We start from the raw sequence: 27113 nt of genomic DNA on the forward strand, positions 1-27113 counted from the left end.
AATTTAATGAAACTCACTAAGCAAGCAGTTATAAAAATGTATTTAATGAATAAAATTCAACTCTCCAAATAGAAAGCCCTTGAATTACTTTGGTCGTCGTTTTTTAGCGAAATTTAATTTAATTTAGTTTGGGGGCGAAGGGAAGCAGGCCATACTTTACATCAAAAACAGGTTTATTATTTGGCCTTAGTAACTAACGATATGTCTGGCATTACTAATGAGTAATACCAATACCGATTTAACATCTGATAGTATCTATTAAATAATGTATTTAAATTACATACACACATGTGTTATATAATATCAACTCTTCCACATCAAATATTTCATCTAGTGCCATCTATCGATACTAATAAAAAAAAATGTAAGCTCGTTCAAGATGTATACAAATTATTCACTTGTAATTCAAGAAATATTACATGTATACCACGCCATAGTCAGGAGTCGGAAGAGGGAGCTAAAGGGGCGTCAGACCTCCAAAATTTAAAAAATAATATATTATACATAATTATTTGAATAAGAAAAACGTATTAAATTTAAAAAAAATTATGAAGTAAATATTTTTCAAAAAAATTTCACTTCTTCGGAGCAAATTATCCATTTGATAATTTGTTTGTTTTTTAAACGCTTGGGGAGGGGGAAGGGGTGCGCCTGTGTTTCAGCCCTTCCCTAAAAAAATCCTTGCTATGGCCGTGGTGATATGTATGAATGTGCTGATGACCAAAATGTATTCCAGATTCCACTGATTCACTCGGGTGCATTTTTGTATGCTTTTATGTTAAAAGTGATTTACAATTTGCCGAGATTCAACCAGTTCATTTTAGGTTTAAAAGTGCAAGACATTTTTATAATTTCTGAAATAAAAATAGAAAAAAAAAACAAAATGGCATTATATTATGTTATTTATTTCATGATATTATATTACAGAGAATCTATTGGTCATCAATTCGCCATTGTTTGTCACGTTTACAAATAAGTATCGGGGCAACACTAATGGTATAATGCGAGTGTTTTAAATTGTGACAAAACAAAAGCTTAAGGTACTGACAGTTTCCGACTGATTATTTCTCAGTTTTACAATATTTTTTCATTTCAACATCACGCTAGGAACAATAAAAACGAGTAAATTCAAAACTTACATAATTACACTACGTATTTACATATGTACTTATGCATTCTCGCGAATTCACCGGGACGGGACGGGACTCTTTTCCTCGTTCGCCGGGTGATAACATACACTCGCTACTGTTATGTACAGTTATCCACTAAGAAGTGTGCTTATTTACAATAAATATACCTACTCATCTATCATAATAAACAGATCATATATCACAAAAATTAATATCTTACCGAAGCAAAATTCAACACAACTTGAAAGTGTAGAAAATCAGAACTACACACATGTGCATACATTCGGTGCTGTCACCTCAATTTTGGAACAAAGGGTTTCCAAAAATTAATTATATTATTTTTGTGCAAATATATTATATATTATATATATATATATATGTGTGAGGACCAAAATATATATGTATATAATAAAATTTTTAAATATGCGCCACTGGTGTCAATATTTGATATAGAATTTATACGAAATTAATGAGACATACCAAAAAAAATATGGATTTTCTAATTAAAATAGACAATTGGACAGTTTATTTCTTATGGAATATGATTAGAAGCGCAGCATGTTGTTTATTATTACCAAAATTTGCTGGAAAATGCTACTCAGGGCAAACTACATACATTCAAGCTTATATATTAGATTGATTTTTTTTACGCTATCAATTTTTGTGAAACTAACAAATCTCAATTGTAGATTTTTTTCGAAGCTGTAATACATTTTTAACAAAAATTAGAGAAATTTTATAATTGGAACTACAGATTTTTAACAATGTGTGGTTTCTGGAAACCCGCTGGGTGACAGCACACTGCGGCGGATACATTCGATACAATTTTACACATGCATATCTATAATACATATACCTACTATAATATTACATACAATAGATATAATGTAATAATATATAATACGTAACATTCATAATGGAAATGACTTAGTTTTAGAAAAGGAAAAAATTTAGATGATATTTTTTCTAAATTGTATCGATAATTTTACACGTAACTTTAATTCAACTAATGAAAATCAACGAACAATGCAAATCGACAATAAACGTAATAAACGCAATAAAATCTGAATAAAAAGTAAAAAAACGATTAATAATAATTAACATAAAGTGAATCTCAACATTATTTCGGTGTAATAATCGTGTACCCAGTATTAATCTGGTACATGTATGTATGTACATAAATTCAATACACATTTTCAATAAATACTATTTTACAATTTGCGGGCGTCGCATAAAATAATGATAAATAAATTATCTAGCCGAATACATGTATGTACACAAAGTCTTAGAATAAAATAAATAATTATACAATGTATATTTGAATGCTTAGAGAATAGGTACACATTTTGAACGTGCCATACACAATAGGTATCTATATTTTGTACACAAGAAGAGAAACGTCATTAGTCCGCGTTCCGATCACAGGAGAGGAGAGCTTCGAGGAGGTGGAAGTGGTGGTGTCATGTGACTTCACCCACGGAGACCGGAAGTGCGGCCGCTTCTCGGGCCCGGAAGAAGCCTCGCTCCGTGCGACACTCTCGGATCGTCACCGTCTGCAGGTTCACCGTCACGTCCGTGATGAAGATCTCGCTGGCCAGCGCACTCCGGGCCACCCAGAAGGCGGCCGAGTACCTGGGCGGAGCCGGGTGCTGCGATCCGAGTGCGCTCGCAGCCTCGCACGTGGAGGTGGAGGTGGAGGTAGAAGTGGAGGTAGAAGTGGTGGTGGTGGTGGCCGTGGCCGTGGAGAGGAGGGTTCCCGGGGGAGGGTCTGCCGGGCCCGAGGACTGCGGCCGCGACGCCGGAGTCTGCGTCTCCGCTTCCGGGGAGTGCGGCGGCCGCCTTCCGGTTCCGGAGCGGGGCGCAGCGCCTTCCGGGGGCGCCGCGGGCTGCTGCAGGTTGCTGAGATCCGAGGGCGGCGGCGGTGGTGGCGGCGGCGCGGCGATGGGCGAGGGCGAGGGCGCGGACGGCGGCGGCGGCTGCAGGCCGTTGACCGGCTTGTGTCGGCCGTTGAGCTTGTGGTCGTAGCGCGGCTGCTTGTGGTGCGTGTGGTGGGGGTGGTGGGTGTTGTGGGTGTTGTGGGTGTTGTGGTGGCCGTGGATGTGAGGAGGCACAGGGCTGGTGGGGCTGGTGGTGATGGTGACCCCGATCTTGCCCGACTCCCGCAACACCTCAGCCTTCCGCTTGGTGCCCGCGGGCAGGATCGGCCGATCCTCCGAGCTGGAGCTGGAGGGCGAGGGGGGGGACGGGGGCGAGGGCGGCGAAGGGGGGGACTTTCTGCGGGGCCCCCGCCGCCCCCCACTCTCTCCGCGCGTCATCAGAAAGCTGTGGATGAGCCGCGCGTCCAATATGTTCTCCTCCGGCTCCCATGTGTTAAACTTGGGACTCCAGCCCTTCCATTTCACGTAGTACTCCACTTTATTCTGAAAGCAAAAGAAAAGTTATCATCAAAACTTTTGTTCCACAAATCACATATGTAGATATATATGCACCAGAGTACTCGGGTGCAAGAGACAGATTAGAGCGCATTCAGAAGAGATTCTTGAGGTACATCAGTAGCCGTTTTGGATTATCCTATACTTCCTATGAAGATGCTTGTAGGTGTCAGCATCTACTTCCACTTGTCAAAAGAAGGGAGATAGCTGACATCTCAACAATTTTGAACATCCTTAACGGCTCGATCGACTGTCCTCAATTATTGAGCAGACTATCATTGCGTGTGCCAAATAGAATGACTAGATGTAATGAGCTCCTTTACATACCTAATACTTTTTCTAATTATGGAAGAAGCTCATTCATCTGGCGTGCAAGCTCCACCGTCAACACACTAATTTTAACAATTTCTATGTTTGACTTATTTAATATTAATGCTATACAAGCTAGAGTGATTATTGCAAATTTGTTTTTCGATGATTAATTTTATCGAAAATTTACGATTGTGATTATGAATTTTTATTTTGATGTATTTATTTTGTCTTTTTGTTTTTTGTTATATAATATATTATTTTTATTATTTCATAATTTTTATCATATTATTATTCTTATTATTTTGATATTTTTATTATACTGTTATTTCTATTTTTTTCTTTTTGTTTTCTCTAACTATCTTACTCTATTATCATTTTTGTTTCTTATTTTAAATGTTTGAGCTTTTCTTTTTTTTTACCTATATGTGAAAATTATTAATGGTTTACTTAACATAATTATGTTTTTTTACTATCAATCTATGTAACTTAATAAACTGTAAATTTTCCAAATAAATAATAGAACACGCTTCCATTCGTCTCTGCTTTGAGCAACCCTCGTCCATCTCATTCCACACATCTTTCTGATTTCACAATGATATAAAATACTATCTATGTATGTATGTATGTATAGTACATTCATTTATCAGAAACCGAAGACAAAAAAGGCGATACAAATATTTAACCGATCGAAAATTTCACGGGTAGAATCGAACTGTGGAATAATGTACGCGATGGCGTGCCGTGAAAAATCCACCTGTTTTTATCGCACAGCCTCACTTGGGTAAGTGAGGATGTGCTAGTGTGTAACCTAGTTTGTTTGTATCCTGCTCGCGCACACGAGTAAGGCTGTGTGATAAAATCGGGTATATTTTCACGGCATGTCTACTGATACAACAAACACGTAATTGAATCCCGATTTGACCTAGTTACGAGTTGCACATTCGAGGTCACCTATATCATGGAAACATCCATTCCGCTCTATTTAAAAATGTCAAATATACTTAAGGCCCGTGAAATTTTAACATAGACGTGGACGTCGAGTAAAGATAATATTAATAACATTACCATCTAAAATTTCAAAACAGAAATAATTTACCCAATCAACTAAAAGGTTTCCGACCGCTGTACCTAAACAATTTTACTCGAATATGCACAATACAACGCCTACACTTACAAAATTGAGAAAAAAATGCAGGTATGCAGATTTGTTTAGTTTTCTGGGAATTTCGCGCTCGGCTGCTATCCCATACATACAAGATGTGCGTATGTATTTTTCAATAAATAACTACATTGCATGTATTTATTGTTCAATAAATATTTTATTATTATTCAATTAAAAGCAAGCGCAGGATTGGTCATAAAAGTGTATGCACTTGACGTTGACGCACACGTTTTTCAACCCAAATGAGGGAAAGGGGGAGAGAAACGCAAACGCATTCACTCACACACACACTCTCTCGACCCCTCGCTTTTATACGGCAAAAGGGGTCTCGATAGGAAACACTGAGTAGACGTGCACATTCAAATTATTTAAGTATGTTCTTATGTACCTACACTTTATTAGCACGTAACGGTCATTTCGAAAACGTTTCATTCCGATGGTGAACTGACCGCAGAAAAACAATACGCATGTTTCGTGCACGCCATATGTTCGACAACAATCCGCAACCCGACTTTACATTGTACATACATGTACTATATACATATATTATGTGACAGGTCGAGTTTGTATAATATTTACGCGAAACAAGGAGACTCACACAAATCGGAAGCGTAGAACGAGTACGCGAATGACAGTCTTGTCTCGTAAGCGCAACGCAATGGCCGAGAGAACGAGAACGAAAACGAAAACCGGGAACGCGTGCAACTCCCGTGACAATTCAGTGCCGACTGCAGTTTTCCGGTGCAGCTGCACTCGTTCCCTGCACTGTTCCATCCCTCTCTCTCTCTCTCTCTCTCTAATGTACACATTTATATAAACGTCTCTATTCCCATCGCCCGCTCTCTCTCTCTCTCTCTCTCTCTCTGGCTCTTTCGCAGACCAGACAGCAGTTACGCACTGCCGGCTGCCGGAACAAATTACTGCTAATTTTTCGCGAATACACCGCGACTATCAACCGACGAAATGTAAATTATGTAATATTTATCAGCTGGCTCACAACACTCGCGGTGTGTGTTGCGACGCCGCAACGCGCCATCAATATTTCAGCATTCCTACATTTTTGACCAGTTTTCTTGAAATTGCCGGTGGTAATGCTATTTATGACAATTTCAATAAAGTTATGTAGATGGCGTTGTTCCCTGATCGAATGTTCAGTGTGTAGGTGCCTATGAAGGTTCATATAAATATATGTAAGTAGGTATGTACATACATTATTATCAAGTCTAATAATGAATAAAGCATCGTTTAGAGCTTTCGAAAAGTTCGCGGAATGCTTTGGGAAGCTGTGTTCCCCTGCATGCTACTACTCCACTTGATTGCATAAGCATTTATGAGTTCATTTTTATTTATTTATTATTATTGTTGTTTTTATTCTGTGAATGTGTGTGAGTGTGCGTTTGCTGTTTAGGTGTGTGTATGTTTTTTTTGGTTTGTGTGTGTGTGTGTGTGTGTGTGTGTGTGTGTGTGTGTGTGTGTGTGTTGGTATGTGTGTGTGTGTGTGTGTTGGTATGTGTGTGTGTGTGTGTGTGTGTGCGTGTGTGCGTGTGTGCGTGTGTGCGTGTGTGCGTGTGTGCGTGTGTGTGTGTGTGTGCGTGTGTGTGCGTGCGTGCGTGCGTGTATGTGTGTGTGTGTGTGTGTGCACGTATAAACATGCACACATGTAAGTTTACTTGAAGTGTGCGTGCATTCGCACGGCACATTTCAAGTATTGTTTCCTAACGCATGCGCGCTTTATGTGTTCATGCGTTGTTGTTTATTTTGTACTTGGTTATGTACAGTGTGCTTTTTTTTAATAGAACAGTGATGTGCGGTTGTTCTTGTGCGATATTCATGAACAACCGTCTCGTTCTCCGACGAAAGGGTAGCTTAGACTGTATTCGTTGGGGGCGGGGGGTGGTGGCCTCATGTTGAGGGCTTTAAGGGTCAAATTCCTTGACCTTTAAAGCGGGCTTAGAAAATTAAGTATGTAAATATTTTGTTTTTATAAATGTAAATTCAGACCGCATAGCTGTGATAAAATTGATCAAATACTGTGGTCGGTAGGCTTTTATTATCTCACTAGTGGCCTGGGTGCACAAACTTGGGCACTCGGTAAAAAGATCGAAATTCGGATCAACGGAAGCTGCCATTTGATAGGCCGACATGAAGAATTATTATCGCGAATACGCAAAGCCCACTCCTAGGCCCTATACGCACTTTTTATACTAGGCCCTATACGCACTACCTATACGCGATTTTCGATCGCGCGATCTTTTTCTTGCGTGACAGAAACCATCTAAAGTGGCTGTGATTATTTGGTCGCATATGCGCGCAATCGTACTTAAGTGTATGTTCTTTTTTTGCGACTAAGTGAAAATCGCAAGTGCATTATGCCCACACTATACCGCGACTCTTTCCACGATATAAGACTCCAAGGGGAGAAAGAGAGACGGAGCATAGACCATCGTTGTAAAACATTATATAATATATGTCTAAAGAAAAATTTCGGTTTTCACGCTTCATAGATATATTCAACGCTAATATTAGATTTCCATTGAGTTGGTTCTAATAATTACAAATAATAATAATCCCTTGAAAATAGATAAGTGCCTATAAAATATATCTAAAGCAAATTCCCAGTTTGGCCTCTGACGTGACCATTTTTTCATTTGAGCCCTAACTTCCATCCGATCCTTACTCATTGTAAGACATTGAAATCGAAATGAACATTTGCGTATAGTGAAAACGTATAGCATAACTATAGATACGTATAGATACGTATCTATAGTTGACAATTATAATGAATTCGCAAAATAAAGCGTAATATTCCAAAGATTGGAATGAATCAATATGCAAAAATTCGGCTCTGGTGCCACGCGTCTAGCAACACTACTGTCTTCTCAGTTGTCTTTTTTTTCAACAGACCTGAAGCTAAATACAGATACTACTTTTGGAACGCCGTCTCTCTTCGAGGAGTGAAGCCCTCGAAATTTTTCGCACGCAAAAAATATAGCACTATATGTAGGTATATCCACTGTACATGTAGGTAGGTATATGTAGGTTTAAGTCGATGCTTTTAAAACCGATTATCACAGTTTACCGCAAGTGGATATCTACGCGACAACCGAAACATTCGAATTTAACGATTCTTAGAAGCGAGTAGGTACAATGTATCTATGTAGGTACACAAACACCTACCTATTACATTATATTGCATACTCGATACAAAAATACCACACTGCATCATGTGATTGACATACGTGTAAGACGAGTCGTTAAAATGCAAAAATAATCAAATCGTCTATATGAACCCCCGAGTACGTACCTACTAGACTACATTTCAAGTTCATCGGTACCTACGGAAATGCAACCTTGCATACACCATGATGCAAGTACCTGCGATGTGAAGATAGGTGAGAAGAAATACGCGATTGAAATTGCAGTGAAATTCCACTATCCGCACCTCAATCCAACTTAAGTACGTGCTTGTAGGTGACTTTGTAAAATGCATATTGCACTTGAGACATATCATCATTCATCATACGAGTGATTAGAATTACATTGTATCTATGTATGTATGTATGTAATGTAAATGCACGCACGAAACCCCTGGGAAAAAGACGCGCGCTCTCTTCTCGGGCCACGCGGCCGGGCCAGTGCTTCTCAAAACACTTTTTAGTCGAGTGACACATACACATACCTACATGATAACGCGTGGCATCATATAATCAATATACTATTTAACTATGTTAAATTGCTCTTATTTGCAGACGACTTATATTTAAATGTATAAAAGACACCAACAATTGTACCACACTACAAACTAATTTCAACTATTTAATTGATTGGTGAAAAGGTTCACTAGATCAAATTGTAAAATTATAAAATTATTTATAATTATATTATAAGTAATGAAACTTTACCGACATCTTCGCAAATCAAAGATCTGGGAATTCAATTTTCATATAAAATATATTACAAAAAAATGCCATCAAATCACTGGGTTTACCAATAAGAGACTCCGACCACTTTAAAAATATAAAAAACAATAAAAATGTTATATGGATATTACTATAGTAAGAAATCAATTATACCAATTGGTCTCTTTGTTCATTAAAATCCAAAAAAAGTTTACAAAATTTGTTAAATTTAAACTTTTTCAAATGTATAACTATATCAATAGCATTATATACTTTTATAAAGAAATAAATTTATGAAAGTTGTGTGACAGAAGAATAATTAATTATACTTAATGTTTATGTGGTATTCTTTATGGCATCATGGACTGCTCTGAATCGGTGAGCTTAATCAGATCCCATGTACCGGGCAGATCAATTAGATGTAACCATCTCCTTGATATGCCCAAGTTTACCACCTGATTCTTCGAACTCAACCATGTCAAGATTGCACAGACCAGGCAATGAGCTCTATATGTTTGATTCATTTAATTATAGTAAATGTAAGTTAAAATGCGATTCATCCAAATACCTACTTTTTTAACATATTTATTTTTTTGTCTCTCTTTTCTTATCGTAAAATAGATATTTTTTAATCGTATAAATCAATAAATTATAAGCAAAGATCGGCGTTCAATGGATGATTTTTCACACTAAAAATGGTTCGCCATTGTTAATTTTTTTGCAAAACCATGCTCCCTTGCATTGAACACTAGTTATTAGGGAGTTTTTTGCTATTTTCAAAGCATCCATGGACCGCCTAAGACTAATTATAACCTCCGCTTTACCTGTGCGAAGGCACAACGGATCTATATATATATAATTTCGAACGAGCTTTGTAAGTATGTAATGTTGTTCGGTAACATCGAAAACAAATCAAAATTTCTATGATAACGATTCGATATGGTTTCGATTTGATATATATTTTTTCGATTAAAATAAATTTAATAAAAAAAAAAAGGAATAATTACTATTAGATTCGCCATGTTTAAACTGTTTATATTACAAATACTGAGCGAAGCCGGGTAAAACAACTAGTCCTCTATAATTATAACTCAAACACGATAGAGAAGTTGAACAAAAACACGAGTCGTCTCACGTCGAGAACTATTTTCCGTTTTAGATTTATCATCCTCATTTTTTTTAACTGGGACGACAACACACATTAATTTGCAAAAAATGTGAATAATATTTGTTGTTTAAACTGTTTATATTACAAATACTGAGCGAAGATTCGCCATGTTTAAACTGTTTATATTACAAATACTGAGCGAAGCCGGGTAAAACAACTAGTCCTCTATAACTATAACTCCAACACGATAGAGAAGTTGAACAAAAACACGAGTCGTCTCACGTCGAGAACTATTTTCCGTTTTAGATTTATCATCCTCGTTTTTTTTAACTGGAACGACAACACACATTAATTTGCAAAAAATGTGAATAATATTTGTTGGTCGGTAGGCGATGAGCGATGTTTAAAATATAGATATTAATATTAATATAGGCGCAAATAAGTAAAAAAAAAAAAAAAAAAAGTGCGCGGAACAAAGCATCGCATGGAACGTGTAGGTGATCGGCAACGTTCTCTCGTGTGTGTTGTGTTATCAACTGAAATACAATAAAAATAAAATGCAATGTAATTAGTGGTGAGTGTGACGTTGACGAGGTAAAGAGGGCGCGCCCCACAGTTGGGGCATCGCGTGTACGGGGAGGAGCAAGCCGGGCGGCCCTCCAATCAGCGTCGAGGACACGCCCCGGCTACCCCCACTCCACTCCACTAGACGCACGGCCTCGACTCGGTTTGCGATCGTTCAGTCACTCAGTCGGTCGCAGGCCGAGGCCGAGCGAGCCGCGTGCATTCACTGCGTGGTCACAGTAGCGTTCGCACTGACAACTCGCCACGCCACGCCACGCCACGCCACACGCCACGTCAATCACGCGCGCTCCTATCTATTCCAACACAAATCGGAACTCTCGTGCTAATTATTATATACAGTAGTTCTCCTCAATCCATGGGCTAACTACAGCTACGATATGACACACGTGCATTTTCAGTTTAAACGTTGCCCTACCATACCGGTGACCCTTTTTCCGTGGCTACCTACATACATATGTACATATGTATTTCGAACCGTACCCTACTCTCTCGGATGTTCTTAGAATCGACGTTAAACCAAACCGTCTGTAAAATAATTCAAACGAACAGTCACTATAACCACCACGAAAAAATAACCGACAAAAAATATCTATTGTATTATTATACTTCATGTCACTACGAACCACATGCAAGAATCTCAGGGGAATCATTAACGATGAGAAACAATAAATTGTAAATTTCACTATTTTTTAACAATAAATATATTATTTATCGTTTCTTAATAGTGGTGAATTGATTATTGAATTTGTGGGTGCAAAGCTACGTACCTGTTTAGCCAGGCTTTTAAAATCTGACTTGTACATATTGTAGTTTGTTTGAGAAATCGGAAGCTGATCGCCGATCAAGTTAATTTATCAAATAAATTAAACACCTTGCATGTTGATAGCCACTTCACGAGGCAACAGAAAGAGATGCACCATTTGGAAATTCTTGAACTGGCGATAGTTCTTTACAAGTGTTCGAATGTAACTTTGTTCAATATTGTATTTGGCGCAGTCTCGACATTAACACTACGAGTTGCTTCTATGAGAAGTATGACGAATACAGCTCCAGGCCCGTTACTGAGAGTTGGCGCGTTTTTGAATTTTGATTATTGAATGCAGTTCGACTCTACACAAGCGCAATGCTCACGCCAACTCTCGGTAACAGATCTAAAACTACGGATTATCTTAAATACCTTTAGATTCGTCGAGAGCTACACAGGTTATTCAAATCATTTTCAACTTAACTCTGAATCTTTAGTGATTTCGGTAATAGATACACCGTTTGAATTGTTCGAGAGAATGGCACGGAGACGCATTTTAAAATACCGCTGTTATTATAGGTATACGATCGTTCTTTGAATTTCGAATTAATATTTCTTAGTTCATAATCGCACGAATACCTACCCACGGTAGAACCGGATTATAAGATAACCGTACACTAAATACAAGTAAAATATTTAAAGCGGGTAGGTGTAAATACCTACATACATTGTACATTCTGATATTTCGATGATTTTCACTTATGGAGAAACGAAAATTTCCAATTTTCTCGAGAAATTGTGAAAAAAGTATGTAATCATGTTACAATATCTATACGTATACCTTGTGTCTATTGCAAATAACTGTAGATATATTCTATTATATGTAGATATGTTGGATTGTTGACCGGCAACTGGCCAAATTACAGTATGATTGGCTTCAGTTTGGGATCTGCTATAAATTCCCAATAAAATATCAAGCGGCAACTCGCACAATAGTATTTAAGAGCCGGAGTAGAAAAGGTTGAAGAAACTAGCAAGTGTGCATACATACCTACCTACACTGTACATACACACACATGTCTATGTATCTACGTACAAAATATTATTAATTAAATAGATCAGAGTTCGATGGTCGTTACAGATGTCAAGATGATTCATTATTATTAAGCTAAGAACGTTAAATTACCAACATAATTCGCGGTCGTATTTATGTACACCTGACTCAAGAAAGTAAGGTTGCTTCTAATCTAAGTGGTTTATTTTATTACCTAAACAAAGATAAGGCGGGTGCGAGTGCGAGAGATTTGTAAACAAATTTTGCAACCAAAAACTACTTCAAGAAGTAGATACATATTTCCAAACATAAGGCACGAACCCGCCATTTCTTATTCAGGGGTATAAAAAAGTTGAAAATGGTAAACCTTCTAAAATATTCGTACACATTTAATATTTTTAAAATGAAATATGGCATTTTTCTCGAAAAGAAATCGTACATAAGTAAGTACCTACATACATATGTATGTATTTATTTTATTAACTGTCAAGTAACACCACCACATCATTATGCATATAATAATTCAGCGGCGTGCGGTGAAATTCTCTGTTTTTATCACACAGCCTTTTTTACGTGTGCGCGAGCAGGATGCAAGGGGAACAACCTGTTCCTCTAAAAACAGAGAGAATTTCACCGCACGCCACTGTATATGTATGTGCAAGATAATCGCATACATATTTCTAACAATGAATGAATTTCTAACACGACCGAAAGAAGTTTCAGCAAATTAAGAATAATCAAAAATTATTTGAGATCTTTCAGTAATCAATTCGCACTTCTGATTTAGGCAAGTGTTTTGTCAATAGAACATAAATTCATGGTTGATTTAAAATTTGACGATATATTTTATGTGTTTGCTAATTTAAAAGCGAGAAAAATAAAACTATACATATGTAATGCATTCTTTAATTAAATCTCAATTATGAATACATAGTTAAATTAGTACCACGAATAAATTTAATGTTGTATTATAAATTTGTTTCACATGTTTACTGTTTTAAAAAAAGTTTAATTTTGTATAACGTAATTTTAATACAATAAATAATTTTCTTGGTAAAATTAATGGTTTTGCCACTTTAATATAATATAACATAATTTTAATATAATATAATTTAACTTTTTATGTATATCAAAAAAGACATATCTACATATGTATGTAGGTAAGGGGCGTTTATTTGATATTTGCCAAATGTATTTGTCTAGTCTTCTTTTAAATTTTTATTGTGTAATTATTTATCTAATCCCATTTCCTAATATCCCATATCTCTTTTCTCCTTTCTTTTTTTAAATTGTATATCTAACGGCGTTGCAGCTCTCTCGGAAAAACTACGAAAAAATTGTATTTACAACTACATAGTGAATATAATTAAAATAAAAACGATTAGATATTTAATATATCTACGCATTATTAATAGAGTATGTTGAATATCCAAATGCAAGATGTAATTGTAATTTTTCTGGGGGTGCGTCAACGCCGCAGAGCTCCTTTGCACGAGTTGTCACTTATTTAAAATTTATTTTTCCGGAATTTTTTTATTGTCATATATGGGAGGTTGTTAACCTTTTGGACCTCACGGACCACTAAATTCATAATTTTCAATCCCACGGTCTACCCCCCCCCCCCCCCCCCATTTTCTTAGAATATAAATATAATAAATTTAGCCCATATTCATCTATGAATTATTTACATAAAATACGTTTAATAATCATTAAAGGATCGCGACTTGAAACCATGGGGGTAATTTCAAAACGGTTAAAAAATATTTTAATTATATAATTTAATAATATTGGCAAATTTTTTTCTAACGAATTATTAAAATATCGTTGCTAACAAATTAGATTAAAAAATAATATTAACAATTATATTAAAAGTAATTAATAAAAAGAAATATTTATTAAATCAGACTATTATATTTAAAAAATTTATTAAATAGAAAATTAAATAACGGGCTCGTTTATTTTCAATAATTGTAGAACTACGCAATTCGACCGCTCCAAATTAACCAATAGATATGTAGATGCGTGCAAACTATGAAATTGTGAGAACTTATAACACAATGTGAATTAGATAAGTTGTAAAATTGAATCAAAATTTACAATTTAAAAATACCCCTGTCGCCTTTCTAGTAATTTCTCGAATTTCGTGCCATCAATATAAATGCGAAAATTAATTTTTTGATTTATTTCATTTTTTGATAAATCAAAAAAAAAATTGAAACATGGTGGATATAAATAGCATATTAAAAAATAATTTGTCTAGTGCCATAATTGAGGAAGGGAGAAGTCTAATACATTTGTATGGACAAGGCGCTGAGGTCCAGCCCTCTTAAGAGAATTTCTTAAAATATTATTTTTGTCTAATTATTAATAGAATAGAAAAAAAAAAACTACCAAAGTTTTCTTGCGGATCGCCAGTTGGCGTAATATTGTACAGTACATACATAGGTATATAACTTTTCTAAAAAAAAATAAACTAAATTAAATACATAACTACATATTATACGAGCAATGCCAAATACAATGTATGCATTTAAATTTGAAAGGGGATTCCATAATTGAAATTTTCATTAGATGGTAATTAACTTTATATAGGTAGGTATATATTATGCACTGAAGCAGGAAAAAGATCATTCTAATCAAATGTTTTAACGTCAACTTTAATTTGGAGTCGGTATTTTGAAACAGATTATTTTAACATATTTTTAGTAACAATTATCTATTCAAATAAAATATTCATATGTATGTAGATAGGTATCGTTAAATAAAAAAAGAATGTTAAAAGAGCTTTTTTGGAGTGTCGAGTGGCGACATCTCTTGAATTTTAGCCCAAGCGGTAGGACTTTAGCCTCGTTTGGCATATTCTCCTCTCTCCTCACTCCTCACCCCTCACCCAAACGAATCAAAACATCTAAACTATGTACATACATATATACATTAATATATTATATTATATATTACATTCAGCAAAACGGGACATGAATACATACATACATATGTAGATGTGAAGACTGACTCAATTGACAGCTACCACATTCAAGTAGCAAAAAAAATCGTCGCATTTCGATATTTTAAATTGATCCAAGTGAAAAAATATTTGCATACACATACATATGTACATACGTAAGTGCAATATATTTGTTAAATCGTTAAAAAATATTTTTTGTGAGATAGATTCATTTTTCTTAAGTAGGTAGGTACATATGTACATATGTATCTAGTGTCAAGTTAATTCTTTAATCGTTCACTTAGGTGCGTACCTACATATGTAATCTAATATATAATTTCGAAAGAGACATTGTATGTACGTAACTATGTAAGGTTATAAGGTTTGTTGGGAGCATCGAAAACAAATCATCAAGTTTCTATGACAACGACATCGATATCGTCAAATATATTTTTTTTTCGATTCAAATATTTTTTTTACAAATACCGAGCGAAGCCGGGTAGAATCACTAGTATAATATAACGTTGTGTTTCTTGTTTATGTCTTATTTTCATTTATATCTTTATGGTATTATAATCAATGATTCCATCGGGCCTCTTCCAAGTATTGTTAAATCTTCTTAATATCTAACATATAATTTCGAAAGCGACTTTGTAAGTATGTCATCGAACAAATGAATATTCAAATAAATTTAAATAAAATAAAACTATTCTATTAATGTAATAAAATGTTTACTATTAGATTAGATTAGCCATGTTTAAGCGGTTTATAGTACAAAAACCGAACGAAGCCGGATAAAACTACTAGTAAATAAATAAATTATATAAAATAAATTGACGAAAAGCATATTTACGGAAAAATATAGTTTCCTCGAAAAACGAATTTATATGGACACGAATGATCATGTCCCAGAGCAGAGCAAACGAACCAAATTTTTTTTTTATCTCAATTAATATATCGAAATTTTCTGTGCTGTGGTTTGGTTTTGGGGAAAAAACGACCAGAATGGAAAAGGTTTTTTGTATTATTTTGGTTCGAAAAGCGAAATAAAAAAGATTTGCAAACACACGTCGAAAGATAACGAGTTGTTTTATCAGGAACGGGTGTAGAGAAGATTATGGGTGACAATCAAACACGCGCATACGCAATCAGGACAATAATTAAAAGTTTGAAAGTTGAAGATTGTATTGCATTGCACAAGACAAACGCATTTGACTGCCTTCATTGAGCATTTTAACCATATAGTCATTAATTCATATAAGCTATTGGGATTTATCTGCCGAGTTGCGAAGCTCTTTAAGAATCCGCATCCTCTAATATTGCTTTACATATAACAGTTTAGTTCGCAGCAATATGGAGTAGGCTTCAGTCATACATATGTATGTACATATGGTCTCCTTATTACCAAACTCGTATAGATCGTTTAGAGACAATTCAGAAGCGTTTTATGTGCTATCTATCCCATAATTGTCTGGCCACAGTGTCATGTTGGGGTGACCTGTAAAGACACTGTGGTATACTTGTATATTAAAAATAAAATAAGACTGCTCTTGTAAGATTGTTACCAACTTATGACACTCTTATTTCAAGATCGCAAGTTTGTCTCATCGTAGAAAGGTTTCTGATTTGTTAATTTTATATAAGATGGTTAATGGTGTATTTAACCGGTCTCCCTGACGAGCCAGAATGTTAAATTACAGAAAACGCAAATATCGGAAGGCAAAGATCGAAAGATCAAAAAAAAAAGGGTGCATGGTAAACGGTACATATTAATGTGCGCGCGCAGAATACGGGAGGAAAAGCCTGTTCCTCTTGTTCCTGTTGTACCCTGCTCGCGCAAATTAAGTGAGTATGTACTGTTTACCATGCACCCTTTTTTTATCTTTCGATTCAAGATCTTTCGATTTTCGATCTTTACCTTCCGATATTTGTTTTCTGTAATTTAACATCTGGCTCATCACGTAGACATGTCTTTAACTGCAAAGTGTTAATGCCCGATTCACCAGATGTAAAAAAAAATTCTATCCACCAATTTGTCATTACAACACATCATGTAATAGTGTAATCGCACGGATGGTATAGATGATTCGACTCTTTCAGTACTTTTCGGGCTAAAGTGAATAAGCAAATCTATGGTTGATTTGCTTCTTCACCTTCATTGTCATTCATTATTTATTATTTTTAATAAGTTTTTGTAATTTTTCTTTTTGTTTTTTTTTTTATACATATTAATTACCATGTGGTGCTCACTGTACTTGGAATATCGTATTTTCATTTATATTTGTATCTTTCTTGTCTCACTGTATTGCTTTCTTTTATATTTTATTCGTCCACAAATCCACAAAGTAAAGAGAATATCAACAGTGATCGTATCGTTTAACGATTTAATTAATATTGCAACAAATTGCGATGCGCGATCGATTGTTTTTACTATTTCTTTATAAATTAGCGTAACAATGTATGTATATTTTCAAATGTTCATGTAGAACGTATACCTTTTAAACATAGGTACTTAAAATGTCATAATTGATCACCGATACCCCAACCGCGAGTATTTTTTGCGCAAATACATACGTGTTGTACAATAGATGTGTATCTATGTTTGTGCATACATACAATATACATATATTATTAAAGTTGATGTCTTCACGATGAAAACATTTCTATGGGTTGGGTATGGGTTCCCTCGACGGTCCACGCAATGCGTGCATTGCACATTGCATATACATATATTATATACCTATATACCTACATATATATATATATATATACACGGGTGTATTTCATACGGGGTGCGTCTTACAAAATAACAAGGGGGAGTTTTCAACTCGAACGGGGGAAACGAGAACGAGATCGAGAATGCGTGTTTTATAAATAAACGTCGATCGCTTGCCCAAATATTATATTATATTATTATAGAATATATCTATAATAATACTTATACACATACATGCGCGCATGTACTCGACGTGTATCCATTTTTTCGAAATCGCTCAAATTCATACCGACGATTCTGTCATAATAATCACAATAGTAAAGCGTATCGTTGATTTGTTTATTTCGAGGAATGAAAACGTCAAACCTAAGACTAAGCTCATTCCGAACTTATTCCTGTCGGTTCATCTAAAGACGATATTTGGAATTAACGGGACAATAGGACCTCTCCTTTGCACAGTGTTTACGTTTCCATTTGTCGTATGTAGGTATCTACTTTCTTTCGAATTTCGCACAACTCGTGTACACAATTTTGCAACGCGGATCCAGCGGGTACCTACATACATACATAAGAAACTGGGTTTCTTTTCGAACGGGTCGGGTCTTTTTAACACGTTGCGTCTAAACGGTTTTATTGTGGGATTAAAAAAAATGGGGCAATTTCCACGCGCATTCTATAACGAGTCTCCCGATTAAAAATGGTCAGAAACAAAATTGTGCATCAGTGTACGTATAAAAATGTAAAATACCTTTCTTATCCTCTTCTTGATGATCTTCTCCGCGGCGTAGACCCGGTCTCCGACGATTCCCAATTCCATGTCAATTAATCCAAGTAATCCTATACACGTAAAGTGACACTGCAATCCAATTGGTGACGTGACGGTCGGCAACACTCAGTGATGACAGCCGCGGCGCATGGCTTTCGAAAAGCGCGCCGAACGACGGGCGCGGGAAGGAGGAGGGGAGGGGAGGGGGTTTAGAGCGAGAGTGGCGCCGCGACGGAAGTGGCGGTCGACGTGGGAAGCGCGATCGGCGATCGAACCGCGACAACTACAGCAACAGCGACAGCGGCAGCGACAGCGACAACGACTACTTCCCGCCGAGACGACTGGCCGACTGAAGAGCGCCAAGTCGCGCGGGGCGGTCGGGGCGGGGGAGGGGATTCTTCTCTCGTCGCCGGCAGTCGCTAGAGGGCGCCACCGACACCGCGATAACACCGACAGCCGGTTGCGACCGTCCCGACTCTCGACTCCCGGCTCCCGACTCCTGACTCCAGATTCCTGAAACACGTCAACAACACGCATCACTACATAGCTCCCATCACATCGACACGGGGCATTCTCTCTGTAGGGCATCTTTGAAAAATGAAAAAAATCGTTGAAAGTGCGGTGCGGTGCGGTGTTTACCAATACGTGTACGAGCGAACGGGCGCGCGCGCACGCCGATAAGGTGTCGCATTCCGCACGTCGCAAAATTCGTCCGCGCCGCGTTCTATCTCGCGAGACCCGCTCTCGGCGAAACGAAAGCGGACCTTCGAAAGGATTCTTCGGGCCGAAGTCGAATCGAGCGAGCGGAGGCGCGGGGTGTGCGCGGGGCTGCACCTTAGCAGACGCGTCGCGCGCTCGTTCTCTTCGCCTCCCGCCGACAATGGACTCGTCCGCGGCGAGAGCGAGAGCGGCGCGCGGCGGCCGCGGGTGCGAGCGAGACGGCCGCCCCACCCTACCGATGCACGCGTAGCGCCGTTGCCGAACTGCGCCCGCCCGAGCGGCGAACGCGAACGCGAACGCCGAACACCGAACGCCGAACGCCGAACGCCGAACGGCCGATCGCAATCGAAACGAATGAGAATAGTAATACATATAGCGAAGCCCGCGCGCCCAAAAACGCGATCGCGATCGCGACCGCGCTCACGTCCTCGTCTACGCGGCTCGAACTACCAAAATGCAAAAAGACTAACCTCAAAATGCGGCGGAAAGTGGGGGCAGGGGGGGGGGGGGGCAGTTGAAGTCGCACAGTGAAATCGCGGGGTGGGGTGTGTGAAGAGCGGACGCGTCAGCCGGCGAGCGGCGACGAACACTGACTGAGGAAAAGGTCCCCCGCGCCGCCGCCGCCGCCACCGTCGCCGGCCGCTACGGACAATTATATATCGTAGCGGCCCCGCCATTGGTCCGTTTCGGCCCCACTCCACTCGGCACGGCGCCTCGGCCAATCGCAGGCGAGCACTCGCATCGCTCGCCCCACCTCCCTCGCGCACTGCGAGTCGGGGAAAAAAACGGTCGACGTCGCCACCCGAGTTGCACAAAAGGGCGTCAGCCGCGCTCTTCTCGCTTCGAACGACCGAATCGAACGACCCGACCCGACCGACCCGACCGACCCGACTCGACGTGAGGAGGTGAGGAAGTGAGGCAACGCCGCAAAACGAACGAACGTCTCTTTGCCGTTCGCGTTCACCGTTTTCACTTCCGGCCGCGCGCGCGCGCGTCTCCGCTCTCTGCTCTCTCGACGAGCCGAGCCGAGCCGCGCCGCACCGCACCGCGACTCCATCTGCCGCGAGCGCGTAGGCCCAAAAATCAACACGGCTGCCGAATGCCGGCTGCCGGTTGTCACTCGAGCTACTCCAAAACCGAGACGAAACAACACTCTTACGACTACGCCGATCCCTCGCCATTATCGAGGATCGATTCTCACAATCTCGGAGGAACGTAGAAATATAGAAATCCACGTCGACCGATGAGCTCGGTGCGGCATCGAACCTCTACGAATAGGCGGAAGAGCCGAGATTAGGAAGATTAGACTAAAGATTGAATATTGAAGGTATACGAGCCGAAAGAACGCCTCTCGCCTTAACGCCGGAGGATCTAGCTCGAGGCCCGGTCGGTCCACCTATAGAGGCTATAGAAAAAATGTCGTTTTTGTCGAGAAATCTGACTCGAAAGTTTCCGCTTCCGCTTCCTTCTCCGACACCACCCGTTCCGTTGATTCGGAACCGGGATATACCTCTCGAACCCGATCTCAGATTCCCGACGACGATGGCGCGAAATCCTCCCATTTTTTGTCCGTTACGTTTATCTTTCCGTACGATAAACAAAATATGTAATCGCAATTTGAGCTCCAGTGTTCGATGACGACATCCGACCGTAACTCGCGTTGCGCCGATTGTCGTTTGCCGCGGGAGAGTCGATCCCATCCGTCGACGTTGAAGAGACGACCATCTCGTCACTTTTCCGCCTCGTACGACCGTCGATCCCGTTCGATCTTCCATATTTTCCTTTCGATGTCTCCGTTTCCTACTGAGTTCGCTTATAGCCTTCGAAACTATCAGCTATCGCGAACTGGACGCTTAGGAGGAACTTTCGACTCATATTTCAGATGAGCAGACTGCCAAAATGCTTGGATTTGTTTTGCACAATGCTCCCTACTTCCGAGATCCGAGCATAATGGTGTTGCTTTATTGTTCGCTTGTCGGGAACATATTAGAGTTTGGGTCTGTTATTTGGAGTCCCACTGAAACTAAATTCTCCCTTGATAAAAAGAGTTAAAAAAAAAAAGTGGAAATATAAATATTACCCCTGTTTATTTCCCACTGCCTTTTTACAAGGTATTCTAGGCTTTGACTCACTATCTCGACCTCTTAGAAAAATTATTGTCATTTCCAAATATTTCTTTGGAGTGTTAAAAGGGAAGTATTGACAATCCTTCGATATAATCGGAATTTAAATTTTGGGCGCCTGAATTAGGTAGAGCTTTGCGTCATCGTTTACTTTTCCAACTTATTGCTGCGAGAACGTCTGCTTTCAATAACTCGTCTCTTGTAAAGGCTATCCGGTTCCTTAATGTGATAGATGAACAGTTGAACCTGTTTGATTTTCATGTTGACGAACTGGCCAGTTTCATGAGATTCAACAAGCGTCTATTTGAATGAGATAAATGATTGCCAATTTGTTATTGTTATTTTTTTGTAAGACTGGTGTGACGCATTGGGGCAACCTGTTGGGTCACATTGGTCATGATTTTGTTATTATTTTAATCTATCCATTTATATTATGTATTTATTATAATAATAATAATAAATCAAATATAAATAAATATTTTTTCACGTAGGTAGTACCTCTGAAGTTCGCAATCTCTTGTCGATCTCCTAGAAAAAAAGAAGAAGATGAATGAACGAACGCTGCGAAAATTGTGCCGTCGAAACCTATGCCGATTAATATCGGTTCTCTTCTGTTGGTACGCAAATTACGACGGATTTTAATGTAAGTAGCGTACGTCATACGCAACGCTGTAACTTAATACACACCGTCGAGTCTATCGTCAAGGTTTCATGATACGATAGATTGGATCGAGTAATTGTGTCAACTTGAAGTTGTGTAGCTGTCAATTTGCATGACAAGTGTACCTGAAGCACAGTCAATTTTCGATTCTGAAAATTTGGTCCAGCTTCAAGCTTTTATCAGAAACTTTGGTACCTATTAAATATATGATTGGTATATCATTCCGATATATCATATATCGGAATGAGGTATCAGTGGCGTGCAGTGGAAATGTCTCTGTTTCTATCGCGCAGCTTTATTTACATTTGAGCGAGTAGGATACAAGAGGATGCTGTGACGTCATACCGCATCCTCCTATGTCTTGCTCGCACACACGTAAGGCTGTGCGACGAAAACAGGGAGAATTTGACCACACGCCACTGGTAGGTATATAATATCGTTATTCTGCGTGTCTGTACGGCTGTGTGTGTGTGTGTATCTGCGATAACGCTCACCGTACTATATCTAATAGTCGTTTCGATTCGACATACATATGTACATATGTACGTCACAGCTAAACACTGCCAACAAAATGTATGAATATAATAACAAAAGAAAATACTTCTACATATGTATATATACTGTTTGCTAACAATGTTTCCTCCTAGGCAAGTCTCTCAGAAATTGCTTACGTCACACCATATAAAAAATCTATAGCGGTAATTTGATTTATCTAGGTATTACACCATTTTTTTTTCATATTAAACAATTAAATAAAAATATTAAATTAATTATATTTTTAAGATATTTGAAAAGAAATACGACCGCGATGCGAATCTAGCACATGATCGTCATATGTCTTTTATTTATTTTTTATTGAATAACTTAACATGGTATAATAACCCATGCGATGATATTTCATCGGGCTTATCACTAGTATTAAAAGGGCTGTACACCAGCGCCTTGTCCATACAAACGTATTACACTTCTCTCTTCCTCAATAATGGCACTAGAGAAATTATTTTTTATTTTAATATGCTATGGATATCCACCATTGGCATGTTTGTGGTTTTTTTTTTTTTTTATTAGTTATTTTTTATATCAGTTAGGAGCCGCCAAACATCTATAAAATCGCCTCTTTTTTACACCCACGAAAATAGTCCAGCGTGTTTATTTAACGGTTGATTTTTAAAAAAATACGACCACACAAACATAGAAAATATATTTCTTATACCGATGATGAAATTTTTTTTAAAGTTGGTCCAGTTTTGGAGGAGAAAACTGGAGAATACGAGACCTGTCGATTTAAAATAAATATTATCTGGTCAAGGCGCAACTGTCGCATTCACTCAATATATATAGATATTGATATTCTCTCAATATATACATATCTCGAAGAAAGGAACGGCAACAAAATTATCCAGGTATCCAGCCCTCGTAAGTACATGAAAAGTAAAGCTTGTGAAATATTTGTTGCCTAAAATTAAAAATATATATTTTTTTTTGTTCATACCTCGTCCCCGTTTCAAAATTCACAGCACGCCATTGGTATATACATATATAATGCTCAAGTAATATCAAGTACAAGGCACTAGCGGATCCAGAAATGATCAAGGTGGGAGCCATTTTGGAATTGATATTGGCCTAATTGAAAATAATAAATAAAAGAAAATCGGTTGTAACCAACTCATGACTTTCTCTATGTATTTGAGGAATATAAGAAGGTCACAAAACAAAATTCGATAATTAAACATACACACATTCCGATTATGACAGCATTTTCGATACAATTTGAGAGCAAATGTATGGAAACTTGCACAAGACAAAAGTTCTACTTCCGGTTGTCGCATTTTGTTCAAAATTTGTTTATTACTTAAAATCACTATAGATACTATACACATTAAATATCAAGAAAATAAATTAAAACGTCAAAATAAAATAATGAAATATAAAAAAAATACTACTTCCGGTTTACGAAATCTGACCAAATCCTTAACAACTCTAAGTTAGTAGATAAAGAACACAAATCTACTTCCGATTAATTAAATTTAGTGGTTTTTTTTTATTTTCATATCTTTGATACAAGATATATGCTCAAATTTTTTTGTGAAGAGAACATGTTTAAGAGTCCAAAAAAATAGTGGAAGAAAAATCGAAAAAGAGTAAACTGCCACTTCCGGTTGACGCATGCTTACCAAATTTTATACTTAACTTGGTATTAAGCTTCTAGATATGAAATTTCAGTTCAACAAACCAAAATATTTCTGAGAAAAACATAAAAAACCTCGATTCTCTAGAGTAAAAGTAGTAAAAATATTACGGTATAAAATTTATAATTTATATTACATGTAAAAAAAATTCAGTCTGATTCGGTTAGCGATTTGGGAGATAATTGAATTCAAAAACCTAAAAAAAAGAGTCTACACGACGTTTCTGCCGGTATACAATTTATTAATACAGCAGTTATTAATAATAGATGAGACTTCATCAACTTAAAGACATTATCTATGTAAGTATTTTGATAACATTTTGTTTTTGGTAAATTTTGAACGAGCGAGATGGTCGGTTACCGTCCTTTTCCGACTTCGATACTTTTTATACACTAAAATCGTCCAAATCCCCATTGCGAGAAATAAATAGGTACCTACCTAATGATAGAAATAATGTGTGCAAGAATTTCTTGCACAAATTATTTTCTTGCCAAGAACAGGCTGGATATTCAATTAACACGAGAAATGTAGTCAGGCTATCGACGCGACTTGCAATTTGTCTCTCAGTTTATTACACAACCAATCGCTCAAATTTTTAGAACAATCAGATGCTCGTAAACCGCCAATAGGTAATGGCGAGCAATTGCCAACTGCTTCTAGCGAAAATTTCGTCAATGTGATCCCAAAATTGCGTTTACAATTTTTTTATTTAACTTATTCATTGTCCAACTTATTGTGCTATAAATAGCTCCGTGAATCACCTCCGTTTTTGAAAAAGTGATCGGTAAGAAAATACTTTTATAAATCCACACAATTAATCCTCGCTTACGTTTATCATAAAGATATGGCGTATCATCCATTAAAATAGTTAAACATAGACACTTGTCTCGTAAATATCTGAATCACTCAACTCACTTTATAGGATTTGATTTATTTTTCCGCAAAACTTATTTCAATCTTACACTTTTCCACTCGATTTTAACATTTACTTACACCATTTGAGTATATCTAATATTTACTTGTTCATCAGAAAACATACCCCTTATTTAGCTTTTCTTCGCGCTGTCTTAATCAATTATGTAAAGCTAAATATAATAATAGCTTTTTATAATTGAAATTGCCAATATAAAACTTGTCGAAATAGTAAGATCGTACGAATTAACAATGAACTGGGAAAGCCCTTTCTCGACTCGAAGCCAAGACCGCGTGCCGTGCCGTTCATCTCTATGTTTTTTCGCCCTATTAGTGACTTCTCAATATTGTCTAAACTTCTCAACTTCTAATTAGGTAAAAATGTATGCAATAGAAAGATATGGATATACTTGCATACATATGTACATAGGCTCAGGGTTGACGAGAGGGGAAGGGAGCCGGGGTAAAGTTCCAGGGCCCGGACTACTTGAGGGGCCACGTGTCGAGACGTCCGGCTATATTTTATATTATTATACGAGGGCGGTCCAATAAGTACTTAGCCTCACCGCCCGATGGCCCCACTTTCGCATTTATTATCGTGTAGTACATTCTCGTAGACGGCTACTGTCGAAATTTCAGCCGAATCGGACTTGTAGTTTTGTTTTGGCAGCGTGTGGAAGCGGGCGTGTCGGTGGATTTTAGAAAAATGGAAAAAGAGCAATATTGGTCGCTGATTCGATTCTTGTTTTGGAAGCGAAATCAAAGAGCGCTTGGTTGCTTTGTACGGTGACTCTTCTCCTTCGATGACGACCGTCAAAAATTGGTTTAACGAGTTTCAACGTGGTCGCACGTCGGTTTTAGATGAGCCACGCGCAGGTGCTCCGAAAACGGCTACCACTGAGGATAACATGACAAAAATCCACGATCTCGTATTGGCAGACCGCCAATTGAAGGTGCGCGAGATAGCTGAGACAGTAGGCATCTCAAAAGACCGCATGGGTCATATCCTGCATGAAATTTTGGGCATGAGAAAGCTGTCGGCGCGATGGGTGCCGCATTTGCTCACTCTGGACAACAAGCGCAACCGTGAGACCACTTCTGAGCAGTGTTTGACGCTGTTTAAGCGCAATCCGAAGGAGTTTCTGCGTCGTTTCGTGACTGGTACACATCAGAGACCAAGAAACAGTCGAAACAGTGGACTTCACCCGGCGAACGTGCTCCGAAGAAGACGAAGACTGTCCTATCGGCCGGAAAGGTGATGGCCACCGTTTTCAAAAACGGGCAAAACGGTCACAGGGCTGTACTATGCAGAATTATTGGGCCGATTCGACGCCGAATTGCAGAAAAAACGGCCCCATTTGGCGAAGAAAAAAGTGCTCTTCCACCATGACAATGCACCGGCTCACACCTCCGCCCTCGCCACGGCCAAATTGGTTGAATTGGGCTATGAACTGCTGCCCCATCCACCTTATTCTCCAGATTTGGCCCCGTGCGACTTCTTTTTGTTTCTAAACTGGAAAAAGTCACTCGCCGGGCAGAAATTTGAGTCGAATGAGGAGGTCATCACCGCCACGGAGGCCTACTTTGCAGACCTGGGGAAAACGTATTTTTCAGACGGGTTAAAGAAGTTGGAGCATCGCTGGGTCAAGTGTATC

The 27113-nt window shown here is 38.2% G+C and overlaps 1 protein-coding gene across 1 annotated transcript; it reads right to left on the reverse strand.

The window, feature by feature from the left end:
* Positions 1-909: 909 nt before the first annotated feature.
* Positions 910-19741, reverse strand: Pc (chromodomain protein polycomb). The gene is made up of 3 exons (XM_077437162.1): positions 19493-19741; positions 18836-19352; positions 910-3550 (listed from the first exon to the last, which is right to left on the reverse strand). The coding sequence occupies exons 2-3, from the start codon at positions 18902-18904 to the stop codon at positions 2591-2593; spliced, it is 1029 nt and encodes a 342-aa protein (XP_077293288.1). The 5' UTR covers positions 18905-19352; positions 19493-19741; the 3' UTR covers positions 910-2590.
* Between the last annotated feature and the right edge of the window lie 7372 nt (positions 19742-27113).

Source organism: Arctopsyche grandis, chromosome 8 (genome assembly GCF_051622035.1).
Source record: "Arctopsyche grandis isolate Sample6627 chromosome 8, ASM5162203v2, whole genome shotgun sequence".
NCBI classification, from domain to species: domain Eukaryota; kingdom Metazoa; phylum Arthropoda; class Insecta; order Trichoptera; family Hydropsychidae; genus Arctopsyche; species Arctopsyche grandis.

Excerpts from the sequence above, each read along its gene's own strand:
- Pc (XM_077437162.1), bottom strand. The coding sequence starts at position 18,904 with ATGGAATTGGGAATCGTCGGAGACCGGGTCTACGCCGCGGAGAAGATC. Across the intron at positions 3,551-18,835 it reads TCAAGAAGAGGATAAGAAAG|AATAAAGTGGAGTACTACGT; the intron begins GTATTTTACATT and ends TTTTGCTTTCAG.